General features: G+C 41.5%; 1 protein-coding gene across 1 annotated transcript in view; it reads right to left on the bottom strand.

Annotated features, from left to right (window-relative positions):
• Positions 1-16,691: 16,691 nt before the first annotated feature.
• Positions 16,692-20,512, bottom strand: part of LOC126470885 (sterile alpha motif domain-containing protein 1-like) — a 70,886-nt gene continuing 67,065 nt past the window's right edge. The window contains exon 4 of the mRNA XM_050098909.1: positions 16,692-17,010. Within this exon, the coding sequence (XP_049954866.1) occupies positions 16,738-17,010 (273 nt within the window). The 3' untranslated portion in view covers positions 16,692-16,737. The remainder of the gene's footprint in view (positions 17,011-20,512) is intronic.

Below are 20,512 nucleotides of genomic sequence, written 5' to 3'. Positions count from 1 at the left end.
TGACAAATTGTCGTTAAAGTATAAATGTTTCAAGGCAGGAAGAAGCGAATACGAAGCACAATGCCTTATTTGTCTTCCAGGAACATTTGTTTGTGTTGCACACAAAGGTAAGGTTATCAAACAGTTTTTTTTGTTTTTTTTGTCTGACTTTGATCGGCATATTGCTATGGCGGTTATTTAAAAAAATTTAATTTTTAATAGCCAATTTTAGTATATTAATACGGAAACGTTTCACTTGTAGGTGCACAAGATTTGGAAGTACACCTGTCTTCCAAGAAACATAAAACACCTCAAAATTCTGCAGGTATTTGAGATATTAAAGGTTTTTTTGCTCAACCCACACAGTCAGCATATCGTGTTAGCGCTGCAGAGGCAACGCTTGCATTTCATGTTGTTAATCACCACGCATCATACAAATCCATGGACTGCAGGCCGAAACTAAACACAAAACTATGCAGTGATTCTCAAATTGAGAAGAAAGTTTCGAGCGCAAGAGAAAGACCGAAGTGATAATTAACAAAGTCCTTGCACCACATTCTGTTGACGTGGCGATACAACGTGTAGAAGAAATTTCTTTTTTTGGGGTTAGTACCGACAGCAGTAATAATGCTTCCCAGAAAGTATTCCCTATTTCAATACAATATTTTGACCTTAAAGCTGGCGGTATGCAGACAAAGGTAATCGAAATTAAAACTATATAAAATGAAAGTGCCAAAACAATATCATCGTATGTTCGAGACACTTTAGTAGGGGTAGGAATAGAAAATAAATGTGTCGCATTTTGTGCTGACAATACGAACACAAATTTTGGTGGTATAAGTCGACCATAGGGTAAAAATGTATTCACCAAACTAAAGTCCTATATTAATGAAAATTTTGTTGGAGTGAGTTGCCCAGCTCACATTCTTAACAATGCCTTTCAGCACGGGTCGGATATTTTAAGTGTAGATTTAGAGTGTATTTTTTTCAAAGCATTAAGTGCAGGAATAGCAAAAAAATACTGAATTAGTTTCAACAGTCCAGAATGACAGTCGTCCTGCTTGCTACCACTAAAATATCTAACCCATTAAAGACTTCACTTTTCTACATATGCAGTGAGAACTGAGGAACTCAAGCATTATTGTGAGTTTGTAGAAATTAGTTACAAACAACTTCTTAGTCACAGTAAAACGAGGTGGTTATCTCTGTTCCCTTGTCTTGACAGAATAATTGAAATGTATGAGGCTTTAAAATCTTACTTTTTGTCTATATCCAATGCTCCAAAAGTTCTAAACGTTTTCTTTGAAATCAGTTTGAGTAAGGCTTATTTATATCACTTACATTCATTGATGTCTGTGATCCACCATGGGATACAACAACTTGAAAGTGAACAAACATCCATTGTTGAGATGATCGCAATTTCAGATCATGTGTGTTTTCTTCTTAAGAATAGATTAGAGAGTAATTTCATGTCACTAAAGACGAAAAAGGTCTTGATAAGTACTAGGGAGGAGGGCCTTGATAAATAAGCTGACAATATTGAGCAGGAGGCTGTTTCATTGTATGGCGAATGTATCGGCTATTTAGATAAATGGTGTGAATTCTTTTCAGAACTCAGTTGTTTTAGGTGGTTAAATTTAAATGATAAAGTATGCATGGATAATGTACAAAAGTGTGTACAGTTCTTGAGTGATAAAGGCATTGTAATAGATGATGTCAAGTGTTGTGATGAGATATGTAATGTGAACCAGTTTTTGCAGAATCATAGCTCTGAACTTGAGAAATTGTCCTGTAATGATAAGTGAGTTAGATATTTCAGTGGTAGCAAGCATGAGGACTGCCATTCTGAACTGTTGAAACTAATTCAGTATTTTTTTCTATTCCTGCACATAATGCTAATGTTGAAAGAGTATTTTCTCTTATAAGAGCACAGTTTACAGATGAAAGGAACAGATAATCTGTTGATTCGGTCAAATGTATCGTGTTTGTAAAGTATAATTTTAAAAACTTCAGTTGTTTGGAATTTTTTGATTATATTTCAAACAAGCTAAATATTTTGCACAGGATTAGTTATTCAGAGAAATATAACTGACTGCTGTTGATTATCATATTTAACATTGTATGTGTCAGAATTTTTTAAAAAAATATTAATGCATATGCCTGTGGGTATTGTTAATAGTATTTAAATTTGAAATTTACATAATATTTCCATTGAGCAATAATGTCCTATATTTCTGATAAATGTCCTACATTTTTACCAATGTGTCCTACATTTCTATTAGATAATCTGGTAACCCTATGATTAAGTTGCGGCAGGTGTCCATATATCATTGATTTTGTTCGGGAGTCAAGGCGTGCGGGACCAACTTTGCACACAGTTTTGTCTCCTTACGGACATATTGGGAAATATCTTGAACATTTGATTTATAGCTGTTTCTCCAGTACGCTTTGTGACACAACAATGTTGACACACTACGGTCGCACGCCCTCTGCAAAACACCGTCTACTTACAACTGACTGTTCGAATGCACGTCTGTTGTTTACATATGTAAGCTCAAGGCACCACCGTAATTATTGCACTGGCGTCGCTTATACACCAGGAGGAATAAAATTAGTCTCGGAACTTTTTGGATGAAAAATTTATGTGACACAGTCATTCAGAGATGTTCTTTTCTGTGGAGCAGAAACGTGGACACTGACGCAGAGAGCCGTGGAAAGTAACTTAAAAGAAAAAGTCGTGCAATATCGTGGCTACGAAAAAATACTATTGAGAAATATAAAGGTGTGCTTGAAGAAATAAAGAAGTATACCCTGTAATGGTTTTGCCACATATGGGAAATGGGGCAAGATTGTTGGCCAAGGAGACAATGTGAATGTTAGCCACAAAAAAGCTGATGAGGAAGACCTAGAGCGGACTGGACAAAATAAACGCTGTTATTAACTGAAGGAAGAGGCATGCAACATGTTTGAAATGACAGGGTTACATGAAAACGGGGATTCTAGAAATAGCTGATAAGACTGCAAAAGATTCAGAAATAACTATACTAATATAATAATAATAATAATAATAATAACGATAATGATAATGATAATAGTAATATGAACACTCACCTAACATGGTGGAAAGCCATCTGTTTCTTTCAAATCAGGATACTGAGGAATTACGCGTACAGATCTTCACGGTAGTCAGTGAGATTTTGTGACAATCTTCGCAAAGAAGCTGCTCAAATTACATGAAACGTGCTTGAAAAGGTTAACTGGGCCTTAATTGTGTTAATCATGCAGTCCAGAACACTCGTTAATATTTAAATCTTTTATTGCAGAAACCTGGAAACTTGTATTTTTTAGCCTTTAAAACCAATCGTAGACGTCTCTCGCTATGTGAGTTCGGTCAGAATCATCTAACATGAATAGATCATCGGCAGTGGACAACACCTGCATATTATAATAAAGATGGGTTGCTAAAATAGAATTCAAAAGTTGCTTTTATCTTCTCTTTCAGTGTGAGGGTAGTTAGACAATTTGCGTGTTTCATGCATCATAATTTCCATCTCTCGCCGTCATGTATAACATAATGTTAATTAATGGACGAATTACAGTATCTCAGTAGAAATATGACAACATGCTGATCTTTTACATGGATCTTACTCCCTCTACCCCTCTCACTCTCTCTCTCTCTCTCTCTCTCTCTCTCTCTCTCTCTCTCTCTCTCTCTCTCACACACACACACACACACATACACACTTTAGTATTAATATTAGACATTCAGAAATATGGATTACAAGGGAATGTCATGCTACTATGACTTCAGTTTGTGTCTGAAGTTAACTTTATCATATTTTAAACTCTTCACATCAGTGGGTAAGTAGTCCAACATTTTTACAGCTGAATGCTTACTCCTTTCTGTAGCTCTGGAAGGCTGTGTTAATATGCCAAACTGTTTAAAGACCTGTATAGAAGATGTTCTAAGATAGGCACCATAAATTATCCTTATCAGACGCTTTTGTGCAACGAACATTTCCCCCTCTCCATGAAGAATTGACCCAGAATATGTCGCCACAGGAAAACTGAGTTATCCTTCCACATTTTCATCTCCAAAGTCTGCTTTTGTCCATAATGTCAGGGCTGTAGAGCTTAGATGGTTCATAAAATACAAATTTGTCTTTTGTAATTCATCAGTATTAACACTAGTATTTTGTTATTATATACGATTTGTTTAGAGACAACCGCAGATTTTTAAATAAATTACACTGTAAGACACACTGCAGTCACTCACAGGTTTTTTAGAAGTTATTTTTTTGTGAAATTTCTAGTTTCAGGCCTTAGCCCATCATCAAGCAGATTTCTTGGCAAGTTTCAAGTGTATGTAGTAAAATATAACAATTTTTTGTGATTACACAGTTTACAAAGGATTTTACATTTGTATCCCAAAATTCAACAAAGTTTTTGTGATTTTACATGTATCTACAAAAGATTTTTCATTCTATACAAGCTCTATACACTGTACTTACACCATGAAACCTCTCCTTTACATATTATAAGACAGAGATTTGACTTCCTTTTTTCGATCCATGCTGATCCATGAACTGAACTAAATACAAGATGGCAGATACATTTTTTTACATCGTCTGATGATTTAATGTGCCTAAGTAATTAATATTTCTACCGATATGGCATACTTTTGGAGTTACTGCAAAGATACTTCTTCACAATATGGATTATTTTATATGGGCATACATGTATTTATTTATGTTTAATCATAATGGTCACTGAGGAATATTCTCTTTGTCAATTAATTGTTATTTCTATCATTTATAATTACAGGCATTGTATGGAATTTTGGAGGTACATTTGATTTTTTAAATTCTAGTTGCTCATTTGGGATGAAGTCAGGTTTACTGTGAAAATAGCTGTATATTTCTATTCCTTCTAACAAATTCGTCTGTACTCGTTTTCGGCAAAATGTAATACGTCCAAGTTTTCTTTGATGCTTATTTCTGTGTTGGGCCAAGTGAGCAGCAAAAGTTGATTTGTTTAGGTTCTTGAACCTGATGGCATCCATGTGTTCATGATATCATATGTTGGAAGTCCTACCAGTTTGGTCAATGTAAAATTTGTGGCATACAGAATAATTTAGTTTATAAACACCAAACCTGTGCTGTACTTCAGTCTTAACATTTAAGTTCTGAACATTTTTGTCTAGTATTTTATTGTTTTTGGAATCATTTTGATATTTTTAGCACAGAAAAAGTTTACATGTTGGTGTGACAGCTTACCAATGAATGGTATGCAAACATACCTGGTAGAGTTTTGGGGAGCTATTGCGCTAAAGCGCCATTTGGCGTGATTGGTTTGTACATAGAACTATCTTTGTGTTGGTTTTTAATTCTGTTGCGAAGTTTAGTGATGGTATCAGAGGTATAACCATTATTTTCGGCTATTAGTGTAATTGTTTTTAGCTCCTATAGTTTATTTTCAATGTCCAATGTTTCCATTCTTTTGAGCATTGCCCTATAGTAAGCCATTTGTGATGCTTGGGGTGATGTGGCGAGCTGCTGATTGTGACATCAATTGTAATGAGTTTCTGTATATTTTAAATTTATGGTTACCACTGTATTTATTAATATTTACCACTGTTCCATCAAACAAGATAAGTATAGCATTTTTATTATGCACATTTTTCTTTATTGTCATATTGGCTTTGAAAAAAGATGTTTGTAAGTTATTTATGCAAATTTTGGCTAGAGAGCTAGCCAGACCATTGTCCATTGCAATACCATCTACCTGTTCATAAAATTTGTTATTCAACCTGAAATAGTTATATGCTAGCATCAAGGTTAAAAGTTCAACAAGCTCATAAATTTCAGGTAGACTGATCGTTTCATATTTAAGCAAAATTTTTAATTAATGAGACTGTTTCTTTTACCAGTATATTTGTATACAAGTTAATTATACGAAGCATGTAAATCTGGCTGTGTTTGGTATGAGTATGTCTCTGATGTTTTCTGAAAGCTCATAGCTATTGTTTACACGAAAATTATCTTCAAATTTATAAGCCTTCATGAAAACTCAAAGTTTTTCACTGCTTTTGTGGAAAGAGGTCTTTTGTGAATTCACGGTCAAACATATAGGACAATTTTCTCTGTGAATCTTAGGTAGCAGTTGAAGTTTTGGGGCTGGGAAGTTCATTATGCAGATTCAGATTTTTCGGTTCACATTAGTAGAAACTTATACTCGTTGAACATTTTTTAAAACTAAGCTTTTAATTTGAGTTTTAGATCATAATTAAGTCCTCTTATCTCATTGTTCTTTAGAAAATCTGGTGTCTTATTTAAGCAATCATCATCAAGTGTTATTACTGTAGAGCTTCCTCTGTCTTCTGCAACTGCAAATACTTTATTGTCTATGAGTTTCTTATTCATTTTTCTGAGATCATTTGATTCTTGTGAAAATTTACGTTGTGTTTTGTTTGTGTCTATATATTTCTGGATTACTTTGTTAGAAAGAAGTCTCAGGCATATAACATTTTGCCAAAAAAAGTACAGATGAATTTGTTAGAAGAAGTAGAAATACACAGCCACATTCACAGTAAACATGACTTCATCCTGAATTATCAACTAGAATTAAAAAAAAAAAAACAAATGTACCTCGCTACATCTTCTATAGTTTGAAATGATAGAAATAATAATTAATTGATGGAATATTGTTCATTGGCCATTACCAACAAACCTAAATAATTAAATGTAGATCTTATAAAATGATCTGTATTATGAAGAAGTAATTTTGCAGTAACTCTAGAAGTATATCTTATCTGTATAAATATCGAGTTCTATGGCACATCAAATCAGCAGCAAATGTAAACAAATGCATTCACCATCTTGATTAGTTTAGCTCATGGATCTGCGTAGATCAAAAAAGAATACCAAACCTCTCTCTTATAATATGTAAAGGAGAGCTTTACATGAAATAAGTACAATGTACTGTGCTTGTATAGAACGTAAAACCTGTTGTAAAACTATTTCATCAAAAAACCTTGTTACATTTTAGGACAAAAATGTAAATCTTGACAAAAAATCGATACTACCATCTGATGATAGACTCAGCCCCGAAAGTAACAACGATACAATAAAATTACTTCTAAAAAAACTCGTGGTTGGTTACAGTTATTCGTACATTGCAACTTAATGCCTACAAAAATTTCATTGTATGCATACAAAATTTTTCGACTCATTCAAACACGCAATTATTCAGTGTCACCTCCATTATAACTAACAGCTGTTAATGTCGTCAATATTCCGTGTGGAAGAATTATATTTTAATTTACGATGCAATATAGAGGGAGGTTTATTAGTTATGCGACTTCCACTAGGCCATAATAGAATCAGAAGTATGTTTAGAACTACCAATAGAAAAATAGTGTAAATATCAATTTTCATAATTATAAGAAAGTCGCACTAAGGGCAAAGTTGGTACTGCATTTTGAAAGAACATTTCAGGACGCGAAAGATAAACAGTGAGGTGAGAAAGCTGCTTGGGAACCACACACTGTCTTGAGAGCATTGGCAGCGAGCCAGAGTCAGGTAGAGCTGTGGCAGTTAGGTTATGAAAATATAAGGAGCTGGAGGCTAGAAGATACAGATTCAACATCTTATAAACGACAGCCACCCACACAGTGTAGAATCTGACGTCTTACAAACCGTTAAGAAAATCAGGAATGTGACAAACTAGAAATACTTGAGATAGGACATGCAAAACACCAGTTTAAATCTGACTAGATATAATTTCCTCCCTCTCCTCTCTCTTAAACTGAGATTCATTTAGCCAAATTTTGGATTACAACGAGTAACCCCCCTAATCCCGAATCTTTATAGAATCTAACTTCCATGTATAAAGCGGTTTCAAAAGTCTGATTACTTTACAAATGAGTTAATGAGTCAAATATTAGACACAAAGCATGTAAGCGATAAATAGTTAATAAAAAGTTTGAAAGTATGTTTAATGTTTGTTGGAAGTCTCGAACGGCTCTAATTATCAAACACTGGGTGACTATAGTCTGAGTAATTTACACTCCGTTTTAAACAAAAGCTAATTTCTGACACATTTCAACGTTTATGACTTCACTTTTTCTGAATCAAGAGTTGTACAACGACATAATTTTGCGCATACATTCAGTGATAGACGTAGATACTGTCTGCAAAATGTGTTGCGAACAGAAGTAGTAGTAAGGAAGTAATAATTTCAATGTCGTCTCCCATCCTGAAGTTGTACTATATGGACAACGAAAATGTGGTAAGCGGAAAACTCTTTTGTGGGGGTATCAGCGATCAGCGAGAAAAAGCTTCATAAAGTTTGAAATAATGTATGGAAGAGCTGAGTTATCTCATTTTCAAATACTGGATGAATATAGTATGAGGAAATTTGAACGTTGGAAGCTATGCTACCTGAAGACATATACACAGTTTGTAACTGTAACACTTGACTTCAATATTAAGCCTTTAACATAAGACTACTACTGTTAATGAGTAAATTGTGACGGTATTTTAAATTTTTAAATTCGCTCAATAATTATATTAAATATTGAAATTCAAATGTTTGTTGCCCCTGAATCTATTAAATAGGCAACCTGCACCTGTGAAGTGTGACTGTGCACCTGGTTAGTCGTTTGTCAATATAAATACAGCACGGTCAGTCTTATTTTACATATTTTGTTAAATATTACGATTTCCACACAGCACAAAAACTCAATTTTTCATTTTTTTTTTTTTGTTAGATGTAATGACTTTGCATAATATGAAAAAGTAATACTTTCTTGTTCAAGCCATCTGCCTCATAGTTTTAGTATCTTCTTTAACTCTATCAACAATATCTGTGTGTTGAGCTTGCATCAAACAAAAGCAAAAAACGGGAAGCTGCAAAATGATAAGCGCTTAAGGGATCGCAATGCCACTGTCTATGGAAGAAGCTGTGGCCACTATAAAAACACTGAGGCTCCAAACTCTCAGCTAGAGGAATATCGGCGAACACCCACGCGGTGACAGAGCGAGCACGTGCACGCGTCGACCGTCCACTGCATTCGGTGTTGCTGAAAGTAGAGAAATGGAGGCTGCCAAAGAAGAACTAAGAAGTGTAGTGCGTTTACTAACAGAGGCAGGAGTGCGGGCAGCGGAAATTCATCGAAAACGGCCTGAACTCTGGGGTACTGGTTGCCACCGTAACTCGGCTGTTTTCGATAATGAGGGCAATCAGCTGTTGGACAATGGTACTGGCAGTGCTGTGTGGCGTTCTAGATCACACGTCATTGGGCAACGAAAGCCGTCCTTTATTGATAAGCTTGTGCCAAGCCTTGATCCTCGTGATGAGACATGCAGTGCTCTTTGTACACTTGTTCCATTCTTTGATGAATTTCTGTTCTTCGCACTCCTTCCGCTGTCAGGAAACGCACTACACCACTTTAGTCTTTTTTGGAAGCTCCCACGTCTTTGTTTTCAGCACGAATGTGTGCATTGGACGGTCGACGCGTGTCCTTGCTCATTCTGTTGACATGTGAATCCGCGCCCGTGCCCACCTAGTGGCGAGTTTGGGCTTCAACGCTCTCATTGGGGCCACACCTCCTTTCATAGGGAATGATGTCCCGATCCCTTCAGTGGGTTTCATTTTACAGCCTCTGGCTCATTTATTTTTGAGTGACCCTGATACACGGTCCCGTCACATTAATGAGGCCACCTGCTAAAAGCCTAATAACCAACTTTTGCAGCGCGGACGTACAGAGAGAGAGTCAGTGAGATACACACAGGGATGTGGAGCCATGCCGACTCCAGAGACGTGGCCAGCTGTGCTAGGTTTCTCGTTTAGGATCCATGATGCGAACAGCCCAGTTGAGGTGATCATACAGATTCTCGATTTGGTTCGAATCCGGGGAGGTTGGTGGCCAGAGGAGTATGGTAAACTCATCCTGATGCTCTTAGAACCACGCACGTACACTGTGAGCGATGCGACACGTTTCATTGTCCTGCTGGTAGATGCCATCGTGCCGAGGAAAAATAAACTGCATTTAGGGGTGGATATGGTCCCCAAGGATAGATGCATACTTGTGTTGATCCATCGTGTCCTCCAGAATGACGAGCTCACCCAAGGAATGCCATGGAAACGTTCGCTAGACCATAACGTTCCTTCCTCCAGCCTGGATCCTTCCGACGATAGTTGTAGGGCCGTACACGCAAACGGCCATCTGTCGGATGACCCAAAAAAGGAGATTCATCTGAAAAGCAACCTGTCGCCACTCAGTGGACGTCCAGTTGCGGTATCTGTGTGCAAATTCCAGCCTTCGTCGCCGATGAACGGCAGTCAGCATCGGTGCATGACCCATGCACCTGCTGTTTAGCCCCAGACACAGCAACCTTCGCTGAACGGTCGTCGAGGAGACATTTTGGTAGCCCATTGGTTCACGTGGGCAGTCAGTAGCTCAGCAGTTGGACGTCTGTTCGCTTGTACACATCTCTACAGCCGTCGTTCAGCCCCGTCACCAGCGACTCGTGCTCCACTAATTTCGCATAGCGTCAATTTGTCTTGTACGGTATGCTTTAACGGTAAATCGCTCCGATTCCGGACTACGACGGCTGCACCGTTTCCCATGACCTAGAGACACTTTATATACCCTCCACTGCTAGTGCTGTCACCAGCCATCTGCGTATATGTGGTTGCAAACTTCAACTGTCATCTGACGGTGGCTGGCGAAGCCGAAATCAGCTTCATGACAAATTTTTTAAAGACCATCTGCTAAGTGTCTCGCATTCCATATTAATAACAGTGATTAACTTAAATTAGAAGGAGTGTTACACTCTTCAACAGTGTGTGCAGTATTTGAAGCTTCTTTGATGATTAAGAATTTGTGTCGCACTAGGAATGGAAGCTACAACTTGCCTTTTGCTTTGGCTAAGCCATTTCTATACGATGTCATATGATCCACGGGTTTTAACCAAGCAAAATACGTAGGAGCGCTTCTGTGAAGTTGAGAAAGTAACAGGTAGATACTGACAGAATAGGGGCTTTGAGTTGTGCTTCGATAGCTCAGTCGGTAAGAGTACTTCTCGTGGAAGGAAAGTTATGGGTTAGATTCCCAGTCCAAGAAAAATTTTAAGTATACCAGGGAGTTTTAAAACATAAATTAGCTTCAAGATGTGGGCATATCTTATTGCAAAATGACAAGAATCGGTGTTCCCAATGCAGGCCTTACTAAATCCATCACAGCAAGGTTCTATCACGTACACTGCTGACCGTTAAAATTGCTACATCATGATGATGACATACAACAAACGTGGAACTGGCATGAAGTATAGTATGAGTATGTGCAGCACGACCGCACAAAATAGGTGGAAGTAATATCACCTTCACTGATGAATCAAACCATTATGATAACCTGTTTAATAGCTTGTTTGTCCATCTTTGGAACGAAATACATCACTGATTCTGCGTATGGGGATCCGACAGTTTATTGGTACGTTTGTGGAGGTTCAAATGGCTCTGAGCACTATGCGACTTAACTTATGAGGTCATCAGTCGCCTAGAACTTAGAACTAATTAAACCTAACTAACCTAAGGACATCACACACATCCATGCCCGAGGCAGGATTCGAACCTGCGACCGTAGCGGTCGCTCGGCTCCAGACCGTAGCGCCCATAACCGCGCAGCCACTCCGGCCGGCAGTTTGTGGAGGTATGTGACATTAGAGGTCCGCGTAAAGGTCATGTAATTCTCGTGAGTAACGGGCCGCTGGTTTGCGTATAGGGTAATCGCACCCGACAGCGACATAGATGGGTTCCATACGATTTACATCAGGCTACTTCAGTCGCCGAAACATCAACGTGAGTTCGCTATAGTGTTCCTCAAACCACTGAAGCACGGTTCTGGCTCTGAGACGTGGACAATTATACTGCTGCAAGATGACGTCGCCGTCGGGGATGATATCAAGCATGAAGGGATGCAGGCGGTTCGCAGCTGTCAGCTTGTCTTTGGTTCCTACCACAGGTCCTACGCAAGCGCAGGAGAATGTCACCCACAGCGTAATACTGCTCCCACCAGCCTGTGTCCGTGGCGCTCTGCATGTTTCGAGCCGCTGTTCACGTTGCTGACGGCGTTTGTGGAGACGACCATCGACCTAGTGAAGCAAAAATGTGATTCACCCGAAGAACCGACAAGTTTCCATTGATCGACAGTCGAATCCCGATGGTCCCATGCCCACATGCTCGATGTTCAACAATGTACGATGAACTGTGTGCTCTGAAACACCTGTGCGTGCATCAACATTCTGCTCTTTCGGCAGAGATGCCACTAATCACCACCTATCCTACTTTACAGAGCAGAAAAGCCTCAGAACCCGACGTTCTTTGAAGAGTTGAGGACGTCCATCCATTTAGCACCTAGTGGTTGTTTCACTGTCCTCCTACCTCTTTCCGTAGATGCTCACGACAGTAGCAAGTGAATATTCGACCAACTTCGGTGGGCTGTGGTCATAGTGTTTTGGCTTATTTTCGAGATACTTGTTCACAGGCTGTGCGTAATAATAATCTTCTCTTTGTCAAAGTCGCTTATCTCAATGGATTTTCCCATTTTCAGTCCATGTGTTCTCTAGGAGACCCCCGTCCGTGTTTGCTTCGCTTACTTATTTTTGTTTCCGCTTCACATGCCCGCAAAGCCAGCAGGCGGCATCCCACGTCGCGGTGGGCTGTGGTCATAGTGTTTTGGCTTATCGGTGTATATTCTGTATGTAAAGAAAAATTATGCAGTTAGTTTCTCATTCAGAAATCACATTTGAATGTTGATGGTTTGCGAGAAGCTGGTGTTATGCCTCGTTCGAGAAGGGGTAATGTCTACCTGTAAATGTCCGAATACTGCAGTGGCGGGGTCGTGACCTGTCTTGACTATGATTTATCATTCCGCAATACGAACGATCGCATTGGTCTGTGTCCCACAACTGTCATACTAACATGGAATATATGAATTCAAGGGGCCATATTTAACACCATATAGGGATAGTCAAAATAATGTGAACAGTGGTAGCAAGATGATAATTGTGTTTGACGGTCAACAATGCAGGTAAGGCATGTGTTGCGCTAGACTGTGCGTGTTCAGTACGGACTAGGCCTCAGTGCAGGTTGTTTACGAGTAATGCACACTTCGTATTTGCATTCAGAGGCCGAGGTCGAAATGCAATGAAAGGCCTAGCAGAATTCCAAAGAGGGCAGATTATGAGGGACCAGATTAACTGGAGCATCAGTAATCAAGACAGCCAACTTATTGAATGTTTCAAGAGCAACTGTTTCAACAATAATGACAGATTACACAATATATGGAAAGACATCATCGTGTAAACGTAATAGTGGGCGCAAATGAAATCTAAATGACAGAGATCGTCGTACGCTAACACGAATTGTGTCAAAAGAACACAAAACTACGGAGGCTAAAGTGACTGCAAAGCTCAATAGAATCTTCGAGATCCCGTATCTATCGACTCAGTCCACCGAGAACTCCATAAAGTGAATATTCACGTAAGAGCTGTTATCCGAATCCATTAGTGACGACAACCAACGCAGAGAGGCGTAAAACATGGTGTCAGGAGCATAAATCCTGGACGTCTGATCAGTGGAAACGCGTCATACGGTCCGACGAGTCAACATTTTCTTTAGTTCCAACATCGGGTAGAGGTTTATGTCTGGAGAAAGCCAAAAGAAACCTGATTGCTTGATTCCAGCGGTTAAGCATGGAGGTGGAAGCGTGAAGGTGTGGGAAGGCATATCATGGTATTCTGCTGGGCCCATCATTACTGTCGAAGGCCGTGTTACAGCCAACGATTATGTGAACTTTTTAGGTGATCAAGTGCACCCCATGATTTAAATATTGTTCCCAACAATGATGCCATATTTCAGGACGTTAATGCACCCATTCGCACAGCCAGGAAAGTACGATCGTTGTATGAGGAGCATGCAACTGAACTGCGGCATCTTCCCTGGCCAGCACAGTGCCTTGTGGGCGGTATTGGAGCGCAGACTCCGGAGCAGATTTACACCTCCCTCGTCACTACAGGAGCTACAAGAGGTTCTGATCGAAGACTGGCATTACATTCTACTGGAGACTATACAATCATTATATCCCAGTATTCTAAGAAGAATCGCAGCTGTATTACGGGCAAATGGGGGTCGAACCCCATATTACACTACTGGCCATTAAAATTGCTACACCAAGAAGAAATGAAGACGATAAACGGGTATTCATTGGAAGTATATATTACACTAGGACTGACATGTGATTACATTTTCACGCAATTTGGGTGCATAGATCCTGAGAAATCACTACCCAGAACAACCACCTCTGGCCGTAATAACGGCCTTCATACGCCTGGGCATTGAGTCAGACAGAGCTTGGATGGCCGTGTACAGGTACAGCTGCCCATGCAGCTTCAACACGATACCACAGCTCATCAAGAGTAGTGACTGGCGTATTGTGACGAGCCAGTTGCTCGGCCACCATTGACCAGACGTTTTCAATTGGTGAGAGATATGGAGAATGTGCTGGCCAGGGCAGCAGTCGAACATTTTCTGTATCCAGAAAGGCCCCTACAGGACCTGCAACATGCGGTCGTGCATTATCCTGCTGAAATGTAGGGTTTCGCAGGGATCGAATGAAGGGTAGAGCCACGGGTCGTAACACATCTGAAATGTAACGTCCACTGTTCAAAGTGCCGTCAATGCGAACAAGAGGTGACCGAGACGTGTAACCAATGGCACCCCATACCATCACGCCGGGTGATAGGCCAGTATGGCGATGACGAATACACGCTTCCAATGTGCGTTCACCGCGATGTCGCCAAACACGGATTCGACCATCATGATGCTGTAAACAGAACCAGGATTCATCCGAAAAAATGACGTTTTGCCATTCGTGCACCCAGGTTCGTCGCAGGCGCTCCTGTCTGTGATGCAGCGTCAAGGGTAACCGCAGCCATGGTCTCCGAGCTGGTAGTCCATGCTGCTGCAAACGTCGTCGAACTGTTAGTGCACATGGTTGTTGTCTTGCAAACGTCCCCATCTGTTGACTCAGGGATCGAGACGTGGCTGCACGATTCTTTACAGCCATGCAGATAAGATGTCTGTCATCTCGACTGCTAGTGATACGAGGCCGTTGGGATCCAGCACGGTGTTCCGTAATACCCTCCTGAACCCACCGATTCCATATTCTGCTAACAGTCATTGGATCTCGACGGACGCGAGCAGCAATGTCGCGATACGATAAACCGCAATCGCGATAGGCTACAATCCGACCTTTATCAAAGTCGGAAACGTGATGGTACGCATTTCTCCTCCTTACAGGAGGCATCACAACAACGTTTCACCAGACAACGCCGTTCAACTGCTGTTTGTGTATGAGAAATCGGTTGGAAACTTTCCTCATGTCAGCACGTTATAGGTGTCGCCACCGGCACTAACCTTCTGTGAATGCTCTGAAAAGCTAATCATTTGCATATCACAGCATCTTCTTCCTGTCGGTTAAATTTCGCGTCTATAGCACGTCATCTTCGTGGTGTAGCAATTGTAATGGCCAGTAGTGTAATAAACAATTCCCAAGTAAGTCCAGGTGTCTACATTATTTTGCCTATTCCCTGTACGTACCCTGCGTCAGGAAATGGGTTTACTTGAAACAAGAGAAGTAGCCACTTCACACAACTATGATGTATGGAGCACCACTAATTATCAGCACTGCTACCATTGTTTCAACTTCTCTCGAAACAGCAGCAGAGACAATACTGGACACAGAAGTGGCAACACGTCTACTTGTCAGGCAGGTCCCTGATTCTGCATACAGCATCACGATGGGCATAACCGAGTATGTTGAATCTGAGGAGAGAGAACGTTGCCAGATTACATTCATTATCGTCATCGTCTGCAAGCACCGTAATGTTGTAGAGTGCCTTTCGGTACACATCACGATCACCTCTGGATCGTATAGCCGATAACTTGGGCAGCAGCCGCTACGCTTCTGATGTGTTATTGCTGGTATGTGCGCCCTGTCTTCAAGATCTCCGTGACCACTTGTTACGTGCGCTGTCTTGACCTATCTCGACACAGAGTGTGTCACCTGTAGCTCTGGCCAGTTCGTCTCCAAACCTCTCACCCATTGAAAACATATGGTCACAGGTTGCCGAGAGACTAGCGTGTACCACTCGTCAGACTTGATGAACTGTGACAAAGATAAAGCAGCACGGAACGACGTAACAGTTTTTGTCATCCAAGTTCAGTTCGACTTGATGCCCAGACAGGTTAGAGCCATTGTTGCTGCGATAGATTGTACTCTGTCTATTACGCTTCGCACCCTTGTGCCCCTGAATCACCTTCAAATCTAATCTTGTATTCACCCCACTACACAGTTTACACACAACAAGCATATTTTCGTTATTTGCTATTTGCTCTGGTGTTCGAGTTTTAATGATCAGCGGTGGAATTTCGCTTATGAAGTGTATATTTGTAGCGGAAACACAGCTACATCCATCGTGAGATTTGTGCGAAATGAAGACCTGGACTTACGACTGTGTGGCAGATTTCTTTCTTCCAGTTAGTGCACTCGAGGTCTCGTACTCGGCTTCTGGTGCCAGCTAAAGAATGGACAGCTCTGAAAAGGATCGTCAGAGTGAACGTAGGAATCATGAAGAAAAGAAAGTGTGGTGAGTGCGACGAGCTTTATTATGTTACAGTTACAGCGTGGCGCGGTCAGGTGTGTCGGTATCCGTGCAGGAAGGAGTGCGAGAAGCGCTGGTTGCGGTCGTACTCCTCGTAAGCGGGCAGTCCGGGCCGCAGCAGCTCCAGCACGGAGTCCGCGACGGGCGGCGGCGACCACACCTGCGGCTGCGGCGGTGCCTGCGGCTGCGGCGGTGCCTGCGGCTGCAGCAGTGCCTGCGGCTGCGGCGGCGTCTGCGGCTGCGGGCTGATGGGTACCGGCCGCTCGCTCTGCTGGGTGTGCGAAGGCTTTTCCTGGGAGCTCTGCTGGAAAATATCAACACTTGTGACGCCTGCCTTGTTACGTGAGGCTCGCTTTTATCAGGACAACTACAAGTCCCTCTTCATAAATCCTTTGACACGACAGCCACAAGATCATCGTCCACTAATATTTGTTTCTGTGGTAAGGTAGCGAGATGGCAACAGTTTGCAAGAAAACTGTAATCTCTGGTTTAGTTTTCTGAGCGGCCAAAGCCAGAAGTGGCACCTAGTGCAGCGAGTTGGGGACGATGGTGGGGAGGGGGGCACCTCTTCAACCAGGAGAAACTGCGTTGTCGCATTCCCGAAACGATGAGATGCTTCTCTCTCGAATGAACTGTTACAGAATGGGCACTGACTTATCTTCCCCCTCACCCCAATCGCCCCATCCTCGAGAAGAGACTATGGCGCGAAACAACAATCCTAGGTTACGAAATATTAACACAGTGAATCCAAAATTAAAAATACTCATCTTAAAGGCAGAGGTACATTTTAGAAATACTACATAAGAAGCCGGTATTTGCAACAAGGGGAGGTGGTCTGACTTTGGTGTGGAATCTGGCGAATGCCCATTGGCGGAGTTCTTCAAAATCGTGCAGTTAAGTGTGATGTGGATGTCAGCATGCTAAAGCCGCTGTGTAGGACCTCACTCTTGGCTGGGATCTGATAGAGGAAGGACATGACCTAGGTGCTCCAAGAGACAGGCTGGGTAAAAATTCCATGACACTGCAGCAGCACACATGGACGAGATTCTAGGATTGGCTGTGTAGATCGTTTGCTACTATTTATTTACCTGTTGTGTTACTTCTAAGACGTTCCTTTTTGTCAGGATGAGGTAATAATTTTTTTAATTGCGTAGCGATGAATGTTTATTGTGCCTCATGGTACAAAAGTGTCATCATAACCCGTAATTTCCGCCAGTTGACAAGAACAATGCACCACAAAGTAATTATCCGAAAGAGCCAGATATCGGTTTATGTGATGTACATGTTCAAGTAAACAAATGATTATGATGTTAGAAGAAAGAGCTTCAGAAATTCAGCAAGTCAATAGTGTGTTGTTCCACCTCTGGCCCATATGCAAGCAGTTGTTCGGCTTGGCATTGATTGAAATAGTTGTTGGATATCCTCCTGAGGGATATCGTGCCAAATTATGTCCAATCGGCGCATTAGATTGTCAAAATCCCGAGATGGCAGGAGGGCCTCGCTCCAAACGTTCTCAGCCTTGCTGGCCAAGGTAGGGTTTGACAAGCTCAAAGACAAGCACTAGAAACTCTCGCCGTGTGCGGGCAGGAATCACAGTTATTATAGTACAGTTGTCTGCAATGATCAGTCCCAGCAAAGGAGAGCCTAGAGACACCCCAGGCACCGGTGGGATACCAACCTGACTGTCTCCTGCCATACAAAAAGAAAAAAAAAAAGTTCAAATGTGTGTGAAATCTTATGGGACTTAACTGCTAAGGTCATCAGTCCCTAAGCTTACACACTTCTTAACCTAAATTATCCTAAGGACAAACACACACACACCCATGCCCGAGGGAGGACTCGAACCTCCGCGGGGACCAGCCGTACAGTCTACGACTGCAGCGCCTGAGACCGCTCGCGTAATCCGGTGCGGCCCCGCCATACAGCCCGGCAACTGGGAGTAGTGGTCTGGGTAATACGTCTTTTCATATTAGGACCTCTTTGGTTGTCATCTGCGGCACCCTTACAGCATAGCAGTACGTCGATGATATTTAACGCCCCTTCATCGCAAGTTATCCTGGGCTTACATTTCAGCAAGATAATGTCCGCTCACACAAGGCGAGAGTTTCTACCGCTTATGTTCGTGATTGCCACACCCTACATTGGCCAGCAAGTGTGCGGATATCTCTCAAGTTGAGATCCATTTGGAGCATTATGGGCAGGGCTGAATAACTGTTTGCATAACGGCCAGAAGAGGACCAATGCGTTATTGGCTTGATGAATCTGTGAAGATCATTCTCTTGAATAAATAATACAGTTTTTTTCTGAAACTGTAATAATTTGTTTGTCTGTAAATTTAGATTACATCTACCGATTTCTGTCCCATTCAGATAATTCCCTCGTGGTGCGTTTTTGTCTTAGAGTGTAAATTGTTTACGGAAGTTGAGTCACTGCTCTGTTATAGACATGTACAGCTGGAAAACTTACTTCTTTCTTTTCTAGATATTAAAGTCTGCTGTTCTCTCCCCCCCCCCCCCCCTGTTATTCAATATTTAATTAATTTTTATCATATTTCAGAGCTGCCAGTTGATTTGCAACAGCGCCTTAGTTAACCAATAATGTATAAGGGGGAAGGGGCTATCAAAAAGTTTCCGTTTGAGGGCGTTGTTGCAGCGTATATGCAACGTAGCGCGACTCTAATGATGTGTATATATAAGCACCGACATGTAGACAAGGCATTAGTGTGGTATTCGTGTCTTCCGACGTGCGTATGGTAAATGCGGAAACTTGAATTACGGCGATATTATTACTGCATGCATCCAAACAGACCCAAAGTGATATTATTTTCTTGGCTGTCGAAGGACAAAACCGACAGAAATTCGTCGAATATAGGAGAATGAGTATTGGCAGCGTGTCTGTCGAAAACTGCGACAGGGTGCGCTGCTGCTTCATGATGACGCACGTTCCCATATCACAAATGTGACGCACAAGTTACGCTGATTCAAGTGGGAGACACTCGAGCACCCGTCCTAAATTCCTGATCTCTCCCCATGAGATTATTACGCCTTCGGTCCCGTAAAAAAGGCCTCGAAGGGTTGCCTTTTCCTGTCGAACAAGGAAGTGCAGCAGGCAACTACGAATTTCATCATGTAACACGACACAGTGTTTTACGAAACGGATATCTTCAGTCTGGTGCGTCAGTAGGATGATTGCCTCAGTGCTCATGCCGATTTTGCCTGATTGGCATACCGATTCTGAACTGTACGGCCTTCGAACGGAAACTGTTTGATCACTCATTATGAAAAAGCGAGGAAACAATATGGGAGTTAAATGCAAGTGCTAAGGTAATTAAGGAGCTTGTACTGTGAAGGATGACCAACGCCAATAAAATCCGCCTAACTTACAGAAGCCCACGATTTCCACGGCCCAGCGACATTTGCAACTAAAGGTGGAGGTGGACAAAAATATGGAAACACCGAAAACACAACCCATTATCCTGCCCAATATGATTTAGAAAAACCATTGGCATTTAAAACAGCTCCCGGTCGTCTTGGAATGGATAAATACAGGCCCTGTATGGTTTTCAGTGGAAAATTATACCATTCATACTTTAGAATACTGGTAAGTTCAGGTGACGATGATGGAGGTGGGTAGCGGTTACGTGCCCTCCTTTCCATAGTAGACCACGTAGCATCAGTAATATTGATGTCTAATGATTGCTGTGGCCAGGGGAGATGGGACAATTCATCCTCGTGCTCACAAAACCAGTCCTTGACGTTGAGACTTGTGTGAACAAGGGCCGACTTCGGTGGCCACGCGGTTCTAGG

Source organism: Schistocerca serialis, chromosome 3 (genome assembly GCF_023864345.2).
Source record: "Schistocerca serialis cubense isolate TAMUIC-IGC-003099 chromosome 3, iqSchSeri2.2, whole genome shotgun sequence".
NCBI lineage: Eukaryota > Metazoa > Arthropoda > Insecta > Orthoptera > Acrididae > Schistocerca > Schistocerca serialis.
Note: the sequence above shows the minus strand (reverse complement) of the source record. Positions and strands in the feature narration are given on the sequence as shown.